General features: G+C 50.5%; 6 protein-coding genes across 6 annotated transcripts; 3 read left to right on the forward strand and 3 right to left on the reverse strand.

Moving 5' to 3' along the window:
* Positions 1-177: 177 nt before the first annotated feature.
* PFICI_06766 (uncharacterized protein) lies at positions 178-1813 on the reverse strand (the record flags this gene model as incomplete). The annotated part of the gene is made up of 2 exons (XM_007835347.1): positions 178-1103; positions 1177-1813. The coding sequence occupies 2 exons, from the start codon at positions 1811-1813 to the stop codon at positions 178-180; spliced, it is 1563 nt and encodes a 520-aa protein (XP_007833538.1).
* Positions 1814-2486: 673 nt separating this feature from the next.
* On the forward strand, positions 2487-4302 carry PFICI_06767 (peroxisomal-coenzyme A synthetase; the record flags this gene model as incomplete). The annotated part of the gene is made up of 5 exons (XM_007835348.1): positions 2487-3001; positions 3066-3090; positions 3157-3193; positions 3278-4146; positions 4198-4302. The coding sequence occupies 5 exons, from the start codon at positions 2487-2489 to the stop codon at positions 4300-4302; spliced, it is 1551 nt and encodes a 516-aa protein (XP_007833539.1).
* Positions 4303-4775: 473 nt separating this feature from the next.
* PFICI_06768 (uncharacterized protein) lies at positions 4776-5243 on the reverse strand (the record flags this gene model as incomplete). The annotated part of the gene is made up of 1 exon (XM_007835349.1): positions 4776-5243. One exon carries the CDS (start codon positions 5241-5243, stop codon positions 4776-4778), a length of 468 nt encoding a protein of 155 aa, XP_007833540.1.
* A 3011-nt stretch (positions 5244-8254) lies between these two features.
* On the forward strand, positions 8255-10926 carry PFICI_06769 (uncharacterized protein; the record flags this gene model as incomplete). The annotated part of the gene is made up of 5 exons (XM_007835350.1): positions 8255-8299; positions 8381-10231; positions 10300-10540; positions 10588-10653; positions 10712-10926. 5 exons carry the CDS (start codon positions 8255-8257, stop codon positions 10924-10926), a joined length of 2418 nt encoding a protein of 805 aa, XP_007833541.1.
* Positions 10927-11524: 598 nt separating this feature from the next.
* Positions 11525-13576, forward strand: PFICI_06770 (uncharacterized protein; the record flags this gene model as incomplete). The annotated part of the gene is made up of 1 exon (XM_007835351.1): positions 11525-13576. One exon carries the CDS (start codon positions 11525-11527, stop codon positions 13574-13576), a length of 2052 nt encoding a protein of 683 aa, XP_007833542.1.
* Positions 13577-14741: 1165 nt separating this feature from the next.
* PFICI_06771 (uncharacterized protein) lies at positions 14742-16256 on the reverse strand (the record flags this gene model as incomplete). Its single annotated transcript, XM_007835352.1, has 6 exons — positions 14742-15231; positions 15304-15719; positions 15767-15834; positions 15889-15925; positions 15983-16078; positions 16149-16256. The coding sequence occupies 6 exons, from the start codon at positions 16254-16256 to the stop codon at positions 14742-14744; spliced, it is 1215 nt and encodes a 404-aa protein (XP_007833543.1).
* Positions 16257-18725: the final 2469 nt, after the last annotated feature.

Here is an 18725-nt window from a genome sequence, read left to right on the forward strand (position 1 = left end):
CGGGATGCCTACTAGGGGTCAGCAAATGCTGGCATAGCTATTCCGTGACCAAAGCAAAATGGCTTTGTCCACGGCCTGATCGCATTTTGCCGTGTATGCCTCATTAATCATTGCTCTACCCGTCTCAAATATAGCAATCATGTTTGGTTCATGGTACATGGTACGTATATACTCCACTTATTCGTACACACCCTTCTCGAAGGTCTCGAGATCGTAGAACCGCGGCTCAATACTGCTTCCCGCAAACACACGACCATCCAGCGCGTTGACAGCCCGCAAGGCGCTCACCGTGTCCACGAATTTGATGTAGACGCTCTTGGAGCCTTGGGGGGCCGTGTCAATGTAGATCCTCTCGACGCGACCATATTTATCGCCGCACTCCTCGCCGATTTCTTGGCCGAGACCATCCTCCATCTCCTGCTGTGCATCCTCAATATTATCCAGCATGTGCCGGAGGACAATGACGTTGGACATGGCGCCAAACTTTCCACCCTGACCTGCTGACGACGATTCCAATGTAGACGAGGCTGTGTTATTATTGTTCGGGTTTGCTTTTGGCTGTATGATCTTGCCTCGTCCGCCTGGTTCCGCCCAACCGCCATTCTCGTTCTTTTTGCGCTTCTCAACTTGCACGCGTAATGGGGCGAGGATACCGGTACCCTCGGCGCCCAGTCCTTGGCCTTTGGACCAGCCATACTTGGACATGAGCCGGGCAGCAAAGCCCTTTTGCCCTGGCCGATTCGACCGTGGAGCGTCCTCGTCCTCGTCCTCTTCCTCGTTTTCTGCTTGATTTTCGGGCACGTCATCGTCCATGGCCATCGTCTCCGTCGGTTCTGGCTGAGAATAGCGGACTGGCGCGCGGGAGATGGTTGCATTGTCCGGTTCTGGCGGCGGTGGAGGGGGTACTGGAGACTGTACTTCTGACCCGGTATGACTCGGCTCAGTAGGCGGTGGCGGAGGCGGTGGTATGCCTTGCGACAGGGCTAGTCGTCGAGCATACGCATCGTCTCCCGTCTTGTCGTCTGGCAAGGGAGCCGGTGCTGCCCTTGGCGGCGAGGGCGGCGGAGGTGCGAAGGAGTATGCAGATGGTGGCGCGAACTGGTCTAGAGCGATTGAGATTTGTTAGAACTTTTACCAAGGTCTCAAAAGGAAGTACGGTATTTTTTATCGACATACTGCCCATAGGACGATGCTGTTCTTCGTCCTCTTCACTGTCCCAGCTTGACTGCCTCTTCCGATCGGCTGGCCGTCTATGCCTGTAGAGTAGCGCTTTCCATTCCCTAACCTCCAGTATGCGCTCGTCGCTGCGCAGATACTCATCGACATTTGTAGGCCGCGAGGGATCGTAGATCTCGTTCCAGTCCGTCTCAACCGGCGCGTTGTGCTTCTTCTTTTTCTTCTTGTTGCGCGGCCGTCTGTCGTCGAACATGAAGTCGTCCTCTTCCGTGTTGGTCCAATCTGCCAGCGTACTCTTGACGAGAGGAGGAGCCGGAGCTCCCGTCGCTGCTGCAGCTGGGTTCCCAATGCCTGATCCGGGCACAACAGCAGCGGCCTTGGGGAAGCCTGCTTTGGGCTTTTGTGTCTTTTGCTGCGGCCGGCGTATATTTGGGATGGGCTGGAAGCGCAACGAAGCGTCTGCCTTCTTTGCTGCTCCCGCTGCAGCTCCATCTTCTTGCTCCTTCAAGGCGTCAAGCGCTTGTTGTGAGAGCTGGGGTCCTCGCGATATGGAAGCTGTAGAGTCGCCTGGCGGGTCAAGAAGATCCGCGTAGAGGGACAACCCGCCTCCGGGTTTGGGAGGCGGTGGTCCTGACATTGTTGCGGAAGCTTATTTGAAGAATTGAGGCGTGTATTGCGAAGAGCAGGCTGGACAGTCGGTGATCACGGGGGAGGAGAGGGGAGGATGCCAAAAGTTTTGTGACAAGACTTCTCGAGAGTTATGCGACGAGCAGCATGTGTATTCGGATCCGGCAACTTTTTGGCCGCAGCTAAGCTACCAACTGGAGCTCGAAGGTGGATTAGTGCTTTGAGTGCTGAGCTCCCGCCTATCATGTTTGATTAGTTGGGGTACTCCAGGGGACCCCAGCCTCCAGCGACCCTCTAAATTCAGCGGTTTGGCGAGGTTCAGGTACCAACCCGCGGCCTCGGTAACGGCATCCTTAGGGAGCACCAGGTGCCCGGTGACACCATTCTTGAGACCACGCCATGTTACAGACGCTGGTCTGACGTTTGTTGGCATTATCTTAGTTTCTTTCCGTGCGAGATATTTATCGGGAGCACGCAAACAATACGCGTGTAAGGACTCTGTGCTTGATAGAATAGAACATTTCTTTTTTCTCTTTGGAATATCATAGACCTCGATTGGTCTTGCACTTTCATTTTTTATATTGACACTGACGATAGACTCGTTCTTTAGTTTGTTTCCCCTATCTTGGATATCTTTGGAAAGGTGTGTGATAGGTACATCAAGTCACCCAAGCCGTGATAAAATGGCGACTCTGCAGACTGCAATTCGTGGCGTTGCCGACTCAACGGCCGTCATCATCCCTTCGAAGCCAGACGCCCTAACCGTCACTTACAAGGACCTTGCGGCCGAGTGCGCTGCATTCCAACGCAAGCTGGCAGCCATTGGTATTGGTCATGGTTCTGCTGTGTCTATTGCCGTAGTCAACTCGTATGAGTTCATCGTCTCTTTTGAGGCTACAGCTTGGCAACGCGCCATCGCTGCCCCTCTGAACCCTGCCTATAAGCAGGACGAGTTTGAATTCTACATTGACGATGTCAAGTCTGCCATCGTCCTGGTTCCCAAGGGTGCCTACCAGGCCAATGCTCCGGCAGTGAAAGCGGCTAAGAAGTTCAATGCTGCGATTGCTGAATGCTACTGGGATGTGACGAAGAAGGAAGTCGCACTCGATGTCAAAGATCTCGGCCTGCTCAAGGGAAGAGCCAAGGAGAATATACTTCAAGCGCATACTGACGATGTTGCGCTGGTTCTACATACGAGGTGAGTTGGGGGTCTGTGGTAGTTGAACTTGCGCGAATGGACAATACTGACCACTTGGAATTAGCGGAACCACATCACGGCCCAAAGTTGTGAGTTTGAACGATGATTCTTGTAAACAATTGAGCCCGTATAGTATACTAATATGTCGATTTCAGGTGCCCTTGACCCATCGCAACCTTGTCCGTACCATGGGTATGTGATGCCAAGTCCTGCAACATAAGACTTGTGCAGCTCTTGGCTTACTCTTCTTGGAGCATACAACTAATCCGAGTCCAGGAAACATCCAGAGCACATACAATCTCACCTCGGCCGACCGGACTATGCTTGTCATGCCACTTTTCCATGTTCACGGCCTCCTGTGCGCTCTGTTGGCTCCCTTCTACTCTGGAGGATCGATGATTGTCCCCACGAAGTTCTCTGCCACCGACTTCTGGCAGGACTTTCAAACTCACAAGGCGAATTGGTACACGGCAGTGCCTACAATTCACCAGATTCTTCTCAAATCGCCTGTGCCCAGCCCACTGCCGGACATTCGGTTCATCCGCTCTTGTTCCTCGCCACTTTCCCCTGCCGTTTTCGAGAAGCTTGAGGAGACCTTCAAAGCTCCCGTTCTTGAGGCATATGCCATGACTGAGGCAGCCCATCAGATGACCTCTAATCCTCTTCCTCCCGCCAAGAGAAAGCCTGGTACTGTTGGTCTTGGCCAGGGTGTAGTTGTGAAAATCCTCAACGACGCAGGCGAGGAGTTGCCTCAGGGAACTGAGGGCGAGATCTGCATACAGGGCGAGAACGTTACCAAGGGATATCTCAACAACCCCAAGGCCAACGCGGAAGCATACACCCAAAACGGCTACTTCCGTACTGGCGACCAAGGCAAGAAGGATGAGGATGGTTACATTATCATCACAGGGAGAATCAAGGAATTGATCAACAAGGGAGGCGAGAAGATCAGCCCCATAGAGTTGGACAATGTGCTGACAAGACACCCCGCCGTGAGCGAGGCTGTCAGTTTCGCCATTCCCCATGAGATGTATGGGCAGGACGTGGGAGTAGCCGTCGTGTTGAAGAGCGGCGAAAAGCTTGGCGCTGGCGAGCTCAAGCAGTGGATGGCTGAGAGGGTGGCCAAGTTCAAGGTCCCCGCAAAGGTGAGTGCTACTATGGGAGAGATACGAAGGAGACATGCTGACGAGTTACAGATCTATTTCTCTGATGTTATGCCCAAAACGGCTACTGGCAAGATTCAGAGGCGCATTGTTGCCGAGACGATGATGAAGCAAGACAAACCCAAGGCGAAGTTGTAGACTAGATTATTAGAAGTAGACAGGGGCAGTAGAGGAGTCTTGATATGTGGGTGCTGCTTTTACAAGAACCAGCAGGAAGGACAACGGAGAGATATACATGAAGAAATTAGAAAAGACAAACCATACAGGTAGATTAGAACTACTTAGAGAATACATGAAGAATGGAATCAAGTATGCAATTTAAATGACCTACATATGTTTTGGGTATCTTTACGCTATGAAGCTCAATACAACTCCGTACCATCCGAATAGCAGCACACTGGCGATTTCCTTCGTACCGTACAACCATGAGATGCACCCCAGACGCCTAATGAACCATAACAAAGCTGCCGCATTAGTGCGCGCAGTTTGAAAACGCCAAGCTGCCAGACCCAAGCACCGCTCTCCCCAAAACATGGAGCAATTCTGCCTCCCATTCCAATAACGCCGTAAATCAATTGCCGTTGTCCTTCTCTGCACGAGGATCTTCTTCCTCAGCCCATTGAAAAGTACGCATCCTCATCCTCTTCATCGGCGTCACCTTGGGCATCTCCTGCCGGTGGTGGCGCAGGTGCCGACACCCAAGAAGCTTCATTCAATATCACGTCCTGCGATTGCTGTGGTGCCGCAGAGTAGGGCATGTACGCAAACCGCCGGGTCTCTTCCTCCTGGCGGCGCGCCTGTTCGGCCCGCAGGAGACTGTACCGAACCGCTTGGTCCAGGGACTCGTAGACGGTTACGGTCTCGCCCGAGGCTTCCTGGACGGTGAAGGGGGCTGCCTCGTCCTCGGGCGCGGTGGAGGTGGACGAGACGACGCTGTGCGCGTCTGAGAATAGTGACGCAGCGTCTTCGTCCTCTGAGGCCCGCGATGAGACCGAGGCCGAGTAGTTGTGGGGTAGTGATGGCGAGAACACTTTTAGGTTCTCTGCTGTGAGAGGAGATGGGCTGGCAAGCTGAGCCATTGTGATTGATGCCAGGACGATTGATTTGTAGTCTTGTTGTTGATGTACTTTTAGCAAGACGAGTTCTAGTTGTGCTGTTGGTAGAGTTTCGTGGATTGTAGGGTGTTTTTCAAGTCACGGAAATGCTGTTCAGTATAGTTTGGATAGTAGAAAGGGTCGAGGGACCTCGGAATGGTAGGACATTGTCTGCGTGGCATATATCTATATCTTACAATGCCTTGGAACTGAGCCGCTGCAACCTTACATGCGCCGAGATAGGGCTATGCTTCATCTAATCATTGACCCTTGACTCGGTCCAGGCGGGATATGATCGTCATGTGCCCGAATTCGGTCATAGATTGGATCCCGAATCACAAGCCAAACCAATGCCTTGCCAACTGGGCAGAGTTCAGGGTCCCCTCTCAGCTTATTGGTCTGGGGTCTAGACACAAAGGTTAAAAAGAACAGAGAAGGGAGGGAAGGGGAATGACGCACTGATAACATAAGCCGATGATCGCCGGCAATAGCCAGCAGCTACCACGCCAAGCATCAGCTCGGCCAATTGATCCCTCCTCCAATTGACCAATGGGACTTTTTGCGGGCTGAAAGGAAAACGCTCAGCTGCCACTCCAGAAAAGGTCTCGCGGATCTCCCGCGACCGTTTTCGGATCGCTCGCTATTTCGCTCTATCTCGCGACGACGAGACTTCACCCATCAATTGTCAAAAGTCGTGTCATCTGGCCGAGTACTGAAGAGAGAAATTTTTTTGGGTTCTGTTTGCAGCATTTCTGGGCGACATCGGGCATCTGACTTGATGATTCCTTCCCAACATTGTATCTTTGACCTCTCTCACACACACTGCGGACACTGAAGAGAGATTGCCGATCGCTTGATAGAAGATCCCCAAACGCCAAGGCACATCTATCGTTTAGAAATGGATATCGAAAACTTCATTTCTTGTCACCGCTATACAATCGTCTTGGCATCTTTCGATCGACAAACATCTCATACGGGAAATGACCGCCAAGCAGCTTCGTGATTGAATAGTTGCGTCCTAGCGTCAAATCATATTGGACGAACATCCCCAGGGGTTTTGCTCTCGACAAAGGAGACAATGCGCATTTAAACCAGTCTCGAAACCGCTGTCATCAGCTTTCTCGCAATCGCCAATCTGTGTACCGCCCTCAAGAAGGAGCCCCTCACAAACCGCTGCATGGCCAAAGCACATGTAGCCAACACCAAATGGGATGTTTACATTTCAAACGACACAGAATATAATGATGAGTGCGGCCGGGGTTGTCTGGATCTCCGGCTGGACGTGCCAGCGGAGTGACAAAGACAGAGCGCACTTTTTTTCCGCCATGGTTGTCTATTGCGACGAGGCTGATGTGTTCGGGGGCAGTATTTGATTGCACAAAAGGCGAACAAGAAATGCCACCATGCAACGTCTACCACTATCCCAAAGACGACGATTAGATTTAAGCTGTGTTGAACTTGTTTGGCAAAAGCCTCTCCATGGCAAGGAATCAATGTCATGGTGTCTGAAAGAGGCGTATTAACGTCTCGGGGAGGAAGATATTGGGGAGGATTTCCATCCCAAAAGCAACATGGATCTCTAGCGTTTGGGATGCACATGCGTCATACAGAAATGTTGAGCGCAGAGATACACGATGGCGCCACAGCACAACGGGCGACAATTCAATTGCGACACTATGACAGTGGTGCCTCATGTTATGTTGGTAGGATGATGGGAAGAGAATGGTTAAGTAGATGGAGTTCGAAGACTCGGATGGTTGTGACGCATGATAGTTGTTGAGCAAAGCAGGTCTGCTAAACCCCCAACTGAAGTCGATTGGGCGTAGGTGTTGCCTGAGTCTCATCATGCACACCACTTGTTAAATCAATACGTGGGAAATGGTTCGACAGGGACGCAAGAGCTCATGAAAAGAAACCTATGCATTGCCAGTGAATTACTGTAGACCGCTGTATATTATCTATTGCTACGCTGAAGTTCCTTACCTTGATCATGGTCCGAAGGGGGTTGGTGGCGCTACTCTCAAGACCCCAACCCATTTCGGCGCACATTGGGTATATAATGTACATACTACCGACATACCAATGATGGTCATAGTTTCAGGTTGCTGCATCAATCAGTGTCGGGGCGAAGCCCGTTACCCTTCAGCCCAGCTCCCGGCCCTCCGTGGGGGTGCTGCGGCCCGAACAGTTCGGCTATGCCAATAAGTCCTAGTTGGGGGTTGATCATTGGGGGTGGGACATTTGTTTGATCGCCGTCGAATCCTGTTAGCAGCCACTATAATGACCGTAATTGGTCCCCAGGATAATCAAGTATTCGGCGACCAATATCAGGCCTTCAGGCCTTGAACTATCTTAAAGGGCATGGCGTCGCAGTATCCACCCTGCCCGTCTCATCCCTTTCGCGCGCGGTTACAGAGGGTCTCTTTTGTGCGACCCAAAAGGAGGATTTTTGTTACCCTGTCCGAGTAGATAGTTGACTATCTTTTATAGGTGGTATGCATTTTAGAGTTTGGGTGCGGCTATGGGCCTCCTGCATTCACCTTGGGGAACCCCGTGAGTATCATCAGGGTGGCCGCCTGGCGTTTTAGCATCTATTTGTCGCTACGCCACATCATGACCTATCACCAACACAGCTTTGCTACCAACGAAGCACTTGCAGCGAGTCAGCCTGATATCGAAAGGCGTTCTTTTGTAAAGGTGTTGGGATTGATAGCCATATTCTCTATAAAGCCTAGGGAAGGATCCAATGCTATTCTAATGAACTCGAGCATATTCCATTCTCTTTCGGAAACTCACACTATGATCAATCTTCGAACTTGACTACCTGATCTTGTCTCTTTCTTTTGGCTCATTGGACTTTGGATATACTCGATAGTAGCTCCGGGAGTTACGATGTCTGAAGTCACGCTAGACTCAATCGCTCTGAGCGAACTTAACAGCCCTGAAGCAAGGGCTCTTCTTGACACGGCAAGTACTCATATGAATCCATGATATTGATGCTCTTGTGCTTCAATGGAGATGTTCCAAGCGCTGGAGTTCCAGTTTTATGAGAGCACTAACCAGAAGCACTTGATGTTACTCAATTCATTGAGGTCAAATGCTAATTCGAGATCAATCTCTAGGTTGACCGCCTCCGAGAACTCCAGGTTGGAGAGATTGTCAATTTGCCCCAAATCATCGTGGTCGGCGACCAGTCCTCTGGCAAGAGTTCGGTATTGGAAGCCATTTCACGCGTCCGCTTCCCTGCCAAGGGAGATCTATGTACTCGCTTCGCAACGGAACTCGTACTTCGGCGTGCGGCTAATACGAAAATCCGCGTTTCCATTGACTCGGCTCAGACTGGCACTTCTCAGCAATTCAAGCGGACTAGTTTCAGCAAAGATGCTTTGCCAGACATCATCACCGAGGCGACAGAGAAGATGGGAATTCGTCCAGGAAGTACAAAAGGATTCTCTCAAGATATTCTGCGGGTAGAAATCACGGATCCGGATGTCTATCCTGTCACGCTGGTTGACCTGCCAGGCTTCTTCCATGCCGAGACCGCTGATCAGACAAAGGAGGGTCGAAAAATTGTTCGACAACTTGCCGAGCGATATATGAAGCAGAAAAATAGCATCATTCTCGCCGTTGTCTCGGCAAACCATAATCTCGCCAACCAGCTGGTTGTCGAGGAAGCTCGGATACACGATCCGAACCGAGAACGGACCCTAGGTGTAATCACCAAGCCGGACCTTGCAGCACCTGGCTCACAAGATGAGAAGAAGTGTCTTCAGCTCGTTAGGGGCCAGGAAAATATCCATAAACTGAAACTAGGCTGGCACGTGCTTCGCAATAAGTCGGAAGGCAAAGAAGCATCGACTGTTGATGAGAGAGATGCTGAAGAGGAAAAGTTCTTCCAGACCGGCGCATGGTCCAACATTGCCCCAAGTAGCCGTGGAATCGCCTACTTGCGCAAAAAACTGAGCAAGGTCCTTCTTGAACACATTCGGAAGACACTCCCAGGTCTGGTTGAAGAGATAGAGGCTAGCCTGTCTATTCGTCAGCATGCTCTAGATCAGCTCGGAAAGCCTCGTTCTACGACCCAAGAGCTGAGGGAATACCTGACCGGTATCTCTGTCAAGTTCCAACATCTCGCAAACGATGGATTAGGTGGCCGCTACGGTGACGATTTCTTTGGTGATCTGTACGATAACAATCACACCCGAAAACTGCGAGCATGCATCAGAAGACTCAACCGTGCCTTTCATGCCACGCTCATCATGAAAGGGGCTGATCGCGATGTTGAGTTGGAGGACGAGGATTCTGGCCTGTCCCACGGAGGGTTTGACTGGCTCGCTGACGACAAGCCCCCGCCTGAGTACCTCAAGCCGTTTCTTGGGCTCTTTGACAGGTTTCCCAAGCCTGATATCATTACGGAGGAGGATCTTCGTGATGAACTTGGGAAGCTGGGTGCGGCCAACCAAGGAACAGAATTCCCTACTCAACCGAATGCACAACTGGGACATCAGCTTTTCAGGGAGCAGGCCAAGAAATGGAGTCCTATCGCAGACTTTTATCTCGATACGGTCACGGATTTCGCAAAGTCCTTTGTGGAAGATCTATTCATACATATCATTGGTGCCGATCAAGACACCATTAAAGCCATCTTGGGGTTTTTCGTGAGTGATTTCTTTGAGCTCAAGCGCGAAGCCCTCAAAGATAAGCTAGCAGAGATCATCCGACCATATCAATCTGGCTACGGCCTACCGCTAGACGCAGAGTTCCACGCTGCTCTGGCAACAAGGAATGCTGGGCGCGAGGCTCGACGCATTGTGAGCCTAATCGAGGAAAAGTTCCCCGAGGTATTCAATCGAAAGGATGGACATGGTCTGGATCCTGATGACTTGGAGGAAAGCATCAAACTTGCAGAAAGAGCTGAAATCAGCGAGTTCGGTACCGAGAAGGTGATTGACATGGCCATGACGCAGTACGAGGTAAGGACCCAGGAACACACGTTTCCTTGTCGCCTTTCTTAATTATTTTATTTAACACTATCATGCAGATGTCTCTCCGAACGTTTGCCGATAACGTCGTGAATCTGGCTGCCGAGAATTGTTTGATCTCCGAGATACCTGATATCTTGACTTCAATGATGGTGGTTCAGATGAGCGAAGAGCGTCTCCAGGAAATTGCATCCGAGTCAGAGGACATTCAAATGGAGAGGTCTCAGTTGCAGCACGAGGTAGAGATCCTCAGGGAAGGTCTCAAAAAATGCCAGAGGTCTCGTGTCCACGAGAAAACAGGTTCGTTGACACTCAATAGGCTCGAAGCAATGCTAACAAATGCACAGTACTTCCAAACGCCTTCAAGAACTCGCCCCGTACGAAGAACGCCTCCAACCAGGCTTCAACTCCCAGTAAGCTCCAGTAAACTGTTCGTCAACCACTTGGCCCGCTAATCGGCAGTAATTTTAGCCACACCTCGATCTACGTCTTCTGCTGTACCAGAGCAGCCTTCCTACTTTGGTCCTCAGGGCCGATTCTCTTCGGCATATTCTCCGCAGCCTGGAAAAACGAACGGAGTAAGCTCCAACAACAGTCCAACTCTGCTCGGGGTTCCTCTGACCAATGGGTCGACGTCAATGCCGCCGAAGATATTTGGAAACAAAGTAGCAATTGCGAGTAGTTGAGCTATTGCGCAATCCGCCTGCCCTTCCGCTAGCACCTCTGTATTCGAAGCCGCCTACTTGATCAAAGAAACGGAGTCTTCGGCAGCTCTACAAACAACACCGCCAGAGCTGCATTGTACTATGTAGTTATTGATGTAGTAGATTCAACACTTGTGACTTTATAAGCCAATTGACGATATCAAATGCAAGGTGAAAATGGGTCAATTGAAATGGGCCAATCAGAACATGCAGGATTGATTCTTAAATGCATTTGCAGTGGCATTCTTGGAATTCATCGCTAATGTTTCTGGTTTTGGCTGCACTTCTGGACTGTGCTCCCAAGAGGAGGGTCGAAGTTTACAGCATCACCCATGTAAGCCACGTTCAGCCTCACAAATAAACATGCGTATCCCGAGTAGCCAATCAACGAGGCCAAGGGAAGACATGCATAAGAGGGGTTCAGCAGCTGAGCCGCCAGCTTAATCAAACAAATATCGATTCTCTTCAACCCGATGTTCGAACACACCCCGTAATGGCTGACATGAGGGTCTGCTTACGCACGCCATACATCCCAGTGGTGGAGTTTATTTGCTCTTGCCATATGCCACTTTAGGTTGCGATGGAGCTGCCCCAAGATCGAAGCAGTCTCGAGACCTGCATCCGCCCGGTTTATGTGTACCAGAATCTACCACCTCAATCCATCCGCCTGATTCGTCTCGAACCAGGGTCATACGAAGCCGGTATCGTTATACGGCTCGAGCCTGTACAATTTCGCATAGGTGTGGAAGACTCAGACGTGGAAGAGTCGGATGCGAGAGACCCATGGGCAGAACTTCAAATAGAGTCCTCGCAAGCTCGAGGAAGCCCTATTGAGTATGAAGCGCTCTCCTACGCCTGGGGTCCGAAGGGTCAACCCATGATCATCTCCATCGAAGGCGAAGAAAGTTGCATAGCGCACGTCACTCAGAACTTGTACATTGCTCTCAAGCACCTTCGACTCGGAGACAGAGTTCGTGTGCTGTGGATCGATGCTTTGTGTATCGACCAAGAGAACAATGAAGAGAAGAGCGCTCAAGTTGCAATCATGGCGGACATATATCAGTGTGCTTCTCGAGTAGTTGCTTGGTTGGGCCCTGAGGCTGATGGCAGCAATCTTGCCATGCTATCGATGTACTATCTGGGTTCACAAATAGCTGTCAACTGGCCTGGACCTAATGGCGACTCGTCGCGGGCGCAATACGCAATCAGTGCCGCCCAAGGGTTCGACGGGGTCGATTGGATCCATGGTCGTGTCTCAATCCCACTCCAGGCTCCGGAACTGAATGCGATCTACCACTTACTATCACGTCCATGGTTTGGGCGACTGTGGATTAGACAGGAGATCTTCCTAGCTAACAGTGATGCTGAAATTATGTGTGGCATGCATCGGATTCGTTGGACTCACTTCCGCCATGCCATGATGGCAATACAACAGGATGACACTATCCATGATCTTGATTCACTTCTTCGTACCAATCTCTGGAGTTTCACATATACAGACGTCAATTGTGGATACTCTGGGCTACGACTTGAGTGTGACGCAGCAAAATGTGAAGATCCGAGAGACAGGATCTACGCCACAATGAGACTTTATTTCAACGGACAAAACGTTTTAAAAATCACTCCGGATTATACCAAGACAGTGGGACAAGTTTATACAGATGCCGCCCTGCGGTACATCCGGCGCCACCAGGATTTGGCGTTGTTACAGCAATGTGAATTGAACCTGCCGATTCCCGGCCCCTCTTGGGTGCCCGACTGGTCAAGAAATCCGGGATTCTGCTATCTTGATACGCACAGTTGGGCCAACTCGTGCCTAAGCATGAGCTTCGCACTTCTGGATGGCCGCGTTCTCCAGACGCATGGCAAGCTCATCACCGTGATCGAGCACTTGTGGAAATTCGACGACTATGATGAGTCTAGTGCCGACACATTGATTAACACAATTCGAACAACTGTTCAAAGTCTGCTCGACAAACTTGTGTCGGGAATTGGTGAAATGCTCGAACGTTGCGCGAAAACACTCTTGGGGGTGTACATTTCAGATATATGGGAGTCACCTGCCACGTCAGATTATCCATCTCTTCGGGATTTTGAGTCTTTGATTGCGCAAGTACTTGCTGGATGTTCAGCTCAAGAGATCAAAGAGAGACTTGGTCGAGAGAAAACAAGCAGTATCTTGTGGTTTATTGTCACAGTGATGGCAGGCCGGCAGCTATTTACTGGTACTAATGACTTGTTCGGCAGAGTGCCGATATTTGCGCAGCCGGGAGATCACATATATGTGCTCATACCTTGCGAGGTGCCGCTTGTTCTGAGGCCTCTCGGAGGAAACCAGTACATGGTGGTGGGCGCGTGTTATGCAGAGGGCATCATGTACGGCGAGGCGCTTCTGGGTCCATTTCCAAAGACTATACGCCCCGTGCTTTCGTACAAGGGCTGGAGATTTCAGGATATCGATTCTGGGAAAGTTGTGCAAGAGGATCCACGGCTTGTCAAGTTGGGAGTGGGCCTCCAGGAGTTTCGCGAAGAGCTGGAACAGTTCCAAGACAAGAGAGCCCGTCTCATGGTCGACGTTGACATACTACGAAGGGCCGGTGTAATGGATCTTCAAAAAATTGAGCTCGTCTGACCAGACGAGGAGCCACCTACAAGTGCGCGAAAATGTTTAAAATTCAAACTTGATTGGTACACGACACTATGATGAGTAGATGCCGCCCGTATTGTACGTTCGGCTTTCGAGGTTACCGAGCAGGTCATACAATTTTTCAGGCATCAAAGGGTCAACTCAAAGATAGAAAATTGGTGTTCACAAAACAGTGATGGCCCATGAAGTCTATTCAAGGAATGGAAAGGCGAATCACCTTCCGGGTCCCTGACGAGATTATGACGAAGTTGCTATCCTGCGATATACCCAAATTAGTTGATTGAACTATGATATAATGAGTGAGTGCGGCTAGACCACTGCCCATGTAGCCCCATCTAGATGCGTTGATCATAGTAAGCCTTGCAGTCTTCTAGAAACCCGGATAGGCCATGCCGGGGCTAGGGCGGGCCACGCATATCCCCGGGGTCTCTGTCCAGCAGCTCCATACCTGCTCACCAGTCGGAACCCACGGGAGGTCCAAATCATAGGATCGTGCAGATGGATCTGATCAAACGCGGTGGACACTTTGGGAGACAAACCACCTGGTTCGGGGAAGGGATCCACACGTGTGAGATGCCAAGATCCTCGTCAATACTTGTCTTCTGTCACCAGAGAATCCATTGCGACCAATGTCTCCCTTTTCGAGTATGCATCAAGTTCGAATCAAGTTAGGTATTGCTAAATTTGTGCAAAGCCTTTCCCAAAATTGTCAGCCATCGAACCGGGAAGCGAATCCTTGCGGATGAGAGATGCAGGCTGCGTGCTGGTGATGCGGAGAGAGACGCTGATCAGAACATAACTCGCCGGGTAACCAAGCCATCGGCGTGACCGAAAATGTTACAGATGCCACCAGATTCCCAAGCCACTATGTAAGGTTTCTATACAGAGAAAAATCTAGCTGTGACGCTCTTATTGTCCATTCGAGGTCAAATCGAAAGAGGACTGACATAGTTCATGAAAGCAAGGGTAGATGTCTGCTGAAGGATTCAAATGCTTAAGGCATGATGCATTATTATGCCATGTAACTTGCATTGAGGCTACATACTGTACCCAAAAAAGAAAAAAATCAAACCGCCAACGCCTCACCCGGGGGTATGTCCTCTTTCCCTGTTTCACAATAACTTTCCTCAGTGCTACATGGCAGAGACCCTCAGAATTTCACGTATTTTCTATAGTCCTCCTTTGGCGAGTCTGCCAATGCACTGGCCATGTCACGATCGTCCTTTTGCCGCAGGGGGTCGACCTGACGCAGGATGAACGAGTCCCGATAGTGTTTGTTGGTGCTGTGGGTGCTGCGGTGGCCGCGGCCGCCGCCGCCACCGTCCTCAATGTCCTCGACAATGCTGAGCTGAGATCCGCTGCGACGGGATTGATGGTTCATGGTGAGCGAGTCGCCGTCCTCGTCCACGTACCGCGACTCGCTCGTGACCTTGACTTCCTGCGTGACAAAGATGCCGCTCCACGTCGTGGCAAAGACTGGCCAAAATATGGGTACGCTGGCGCATATACTGGCCGCGTTGACCTCGAGTGCTGCGAGTAAGATACTTAATGGCCCGTACCATGTCGGGTCGCGAGTCGGATAGGTGGCGACTTGAGTCGAGACCATTTCCTCGAGACGCCATGCTGCGAGTATAAGGACGCTATATACGAAGAAAATGCATTAGCCTCATGATGTTCCAAGGTAGCATATTTGATGCAATGGACATGCTTACACGCAACCCATTGACAGTAAACCAGCCAAGCGGACTCGACCTGCAGTTGTAGCACCATCCCTCCATAGTAAGGGTAGAGGAAGAACTAGTATGACGGCATCGAGTACCATGTTGACGGCAGTGTGGCTCTCGTATGTCCCGACAAAGACTTTTGGGTAATGAGACCCGTAGCCCCAGCACCGATCTCCTGTGCCCGACAAGTTCCAATACTCGGAAACGGGGGCGCAGGGTATCCAGGCAATGATGGAATACGCCAGGCCCCAAAGAGAAGTGAAGATGGTGAGGGCCATGGTCACCGCGTATAGCCTGGTTCCACGCTCAAACACTCGAAGGTATTGCAACAGTAGGGCAATCTTGATGAAGCATGTCGAGCTGCAGTAGGTGGCATTGGTCACATAGAATATCTTGACGTTTGTCTGATCAGAGATGAGTGCGCAGGGCTGGACTCGAAAGTACCACTAACTTTGAGAAATGCTTCTACCGTTTCCACGGGCAAAAGGAGGACGTGCTGGCCCAAGCCATTCTCTGTAGCTATAATGTTGTTAGCTCCTGAGCGTTGCTCAGGTATGGAGCTCCGTTACTTACCTATGCATACTGATACACAACCGACCGTCATGGTCAACTGTATTTGAATGTTTAGCACCAGTGGTCCTGTTTCGAAGAAGTCCGTTCGACTTACAAGATAGAGTACGACGAAGAAATCATCCCATCCAGGCGCACGGATGATCTTGAATCGTACCCAGAGTCGCATACTCACACAGACCCATGATGCGATCTGGTAGATGAAAGGCGATGTCAGTTGAATTCGTCATTAAGACAAGAATATCTTGATGATTCTGTATTACCAGAAATGTTATGACCCATCCCAAGAGTGTCGCCTTTTTATTCGCCAATGGTTCCGGATCGTGCAAGTTGATGGCCGAGTAGACGAATTTACCGTCCTCTGACGACATGACGCCAACCCAGCGCCACAAGGCGAGTATTCATGCGTATTTGGTGAGCAAGTTCGTCGTGTTTCCGAGTTCCTGTAAGCAGCGTTCTGCATCGATCCCGGCCGTGCCCGAAATATATATAAAAGTGTGTTACAACTCGAATTGTGACTAGACGTTAGAACAGGCAAACAGAGACATGACAAGAAGAGAACGATTAAGAAAGACAACAATAACGACGACTTTGAAGGCGACCAAAATGCGCCCGTACATGAAATTCGGAGCATCTCAAGAGGATCGAACAAGAGGAGGGACCAGGGCACCTTTTGTCTGGCTCTTGTGTCTTCCCCGTAAGGAAATCATATCAGACTAATAAGAGGCCCGGGGGGGTTTGTAGACGTGGGCCCTTGCCTTAGCTTCAGTAATGTCAGCATTTTGTTTCTGATCCTTCGCCTAGGTATGTGTCTACCTGCCCATTACCTGCCCGACTTCTTCTTCCTGTGAAATTGAGTCCCTGAATAGGATTTCCAAGTCTGGTCCCATTTCTGGACTATGATGTGACGGGCGGTAACGTTATGCTGTACCTGTGTTAGCGTGACGCAGGTGCAGCTCTTTTAGCGTTTCGCCGGCCCTACGAAATAGCGCCCTGTTGGCACCACCGATTCAGGACCCAAGCACGTCCACCACAGCCCACTCAAACCCACTGATCCTCAGCCCCGAGTCCCCTACCTTCGTTCACGGACCGTAAGCAGCATCTTGCTTTGAGACAAGCTCTAGGATCGGCACTCATAATCGTCCCGGCGGCATCTGTCCCCGAAGTTGGCCTCGACAACACGGACTGCGCTACCTATTAGTAGTATGTAAAGAGGGCATTTCCCTCTCCTCCCTCTTCTTTGTTCTTCATTCTTGGGAGATGATGGACTCGACCGACTAGTCTGGCGACCCTAGAGATCCGCGTGGAACGTAAAAGAGACAAGACATATGCCACCCCGTTTGTGGCCTCCTCTTCAACCTCATACAAGGTGATATATCTCACTCACACTCGTCCACGCCCGATCAAAATTCCTGTCGGATGCAAATAGCCGGAAACATGCCATGGGCGCTATACACTGTTGATCACAGCACCAATCCACCACACAGCACTAGTATAAAGTGTTCAAGCCAAAAGCCCAAGAGTCCAAGACATTGTAGGCTCATTAGACCTACGACGGCGACACCCAGCCAGTGGTAGTCTCTAAGCCACGCTAAACACATGGTCTGACGCGCCAGAAGTCCGTGAACCCCATTCATCCCGTGCTGGACCAGATCTTGCGCATCGTAACGTGTATAGCTTAGGTACGTCGTGGGTTGCTCGGGACTTGGAGATCCTCCGTTAAAAGACCCGGCGCGCAGTCCGGCGAGCAGGCGGAGGGCCCCAAGAATGCCCATGGCTTCAATTATTTCCGCATGTTTGCTACTGCAGTACCATGACATTCATATACGCTTGCGATGTGCATACTCTTTCGGTATTGGTGGGATTCCATCCTTATAAGGTTCGCCTAGCCGAAGGCGCCAGAGGAGATTATCAGACGAATCACCGGCCAGTTTAGACCCTTTGGACTCTCCATCACGAAGAGCTCTCTCTGAGGTTTCATCACAGCAGATGGAGCGACGATGCGACTCTAGGGATACTAGGACTGCAATTTGTAGTTCCGTCCGATATTTAAGGTTCCTCGACCTCGACTTGGGGTGGCTCTCATGCGGCTAAAGTACCAGAATACCACCTCTTAGCTACGTCGAGGACCGCACCAGTATAGGTGGTTGTGATCATTCTGTCACTTGGTATTCGACCTGAGATCCTCGGCAGGCAAGACGTCAAAGTGAGGTATAGATGTATCATTCTTTCTTGATCCAACCGAAACACTCGACGTCGGCTCCAAGAAATCACCCATGATACTCTTTGTCTTCTAGAATCCGAACAAATCATTCATTGCGACGTCCTTTTTTTTCTCTTCCTTCTTCTCTTTTATCTCTCAAGGAGGCCACGGCGGTGGGCCATATCGTTAATGGTATTACCACACCAAGGTGGACTTTCTGAACGGCAAGACTAATGCTGTGCCCTACAAATCTAAGCTACTCTAATGTATGCCATAGGATCTAGTCTCTCGCCCTAAACCGGAGATACTCATCCAGTGGTCTGTGTTTCCCGTACTTTGGATGGGAAAAGCAACCTAGGGCTCGAAGAACACTGCTTTCTGATTTATGTCGCTCTTGTTGCTACTTTACCAAGAACCCGACAACGGACGAATAATTGTTCCGCGTAGAGTAGGTTATTTTCGCCTTTGATGGGAATGGAATGCCTGAGTGGCGCAGAATCGACTCTGCCAATCTTTGTTTTGCGAGTCCGAATGATGCTCCTCTAGACATGACTCAAAGTTTGAGTCTGGCGCAGACCCATATAATCACGTACGAGATAATGTCTCACTATTTCGTCAAATTTGCCTCCCTATTGAC

Source organism: Pestalotiopsis fici (genome assembly GCF_000516985.1).
Source record: "Pestalotiopsis fici W106-1 unplaced genomic scaffold PFICI_Scf_4, whole genome shotgun sequence".
In the NCBI taxonomy this organism is placed as follows: Eukaryota; Fungi; Ascomycota; class Sordariomycetes; order Amphisphaeriales; family Sporocadaceae; genus Pestalotiopsis; species Pestalotiopsis fici.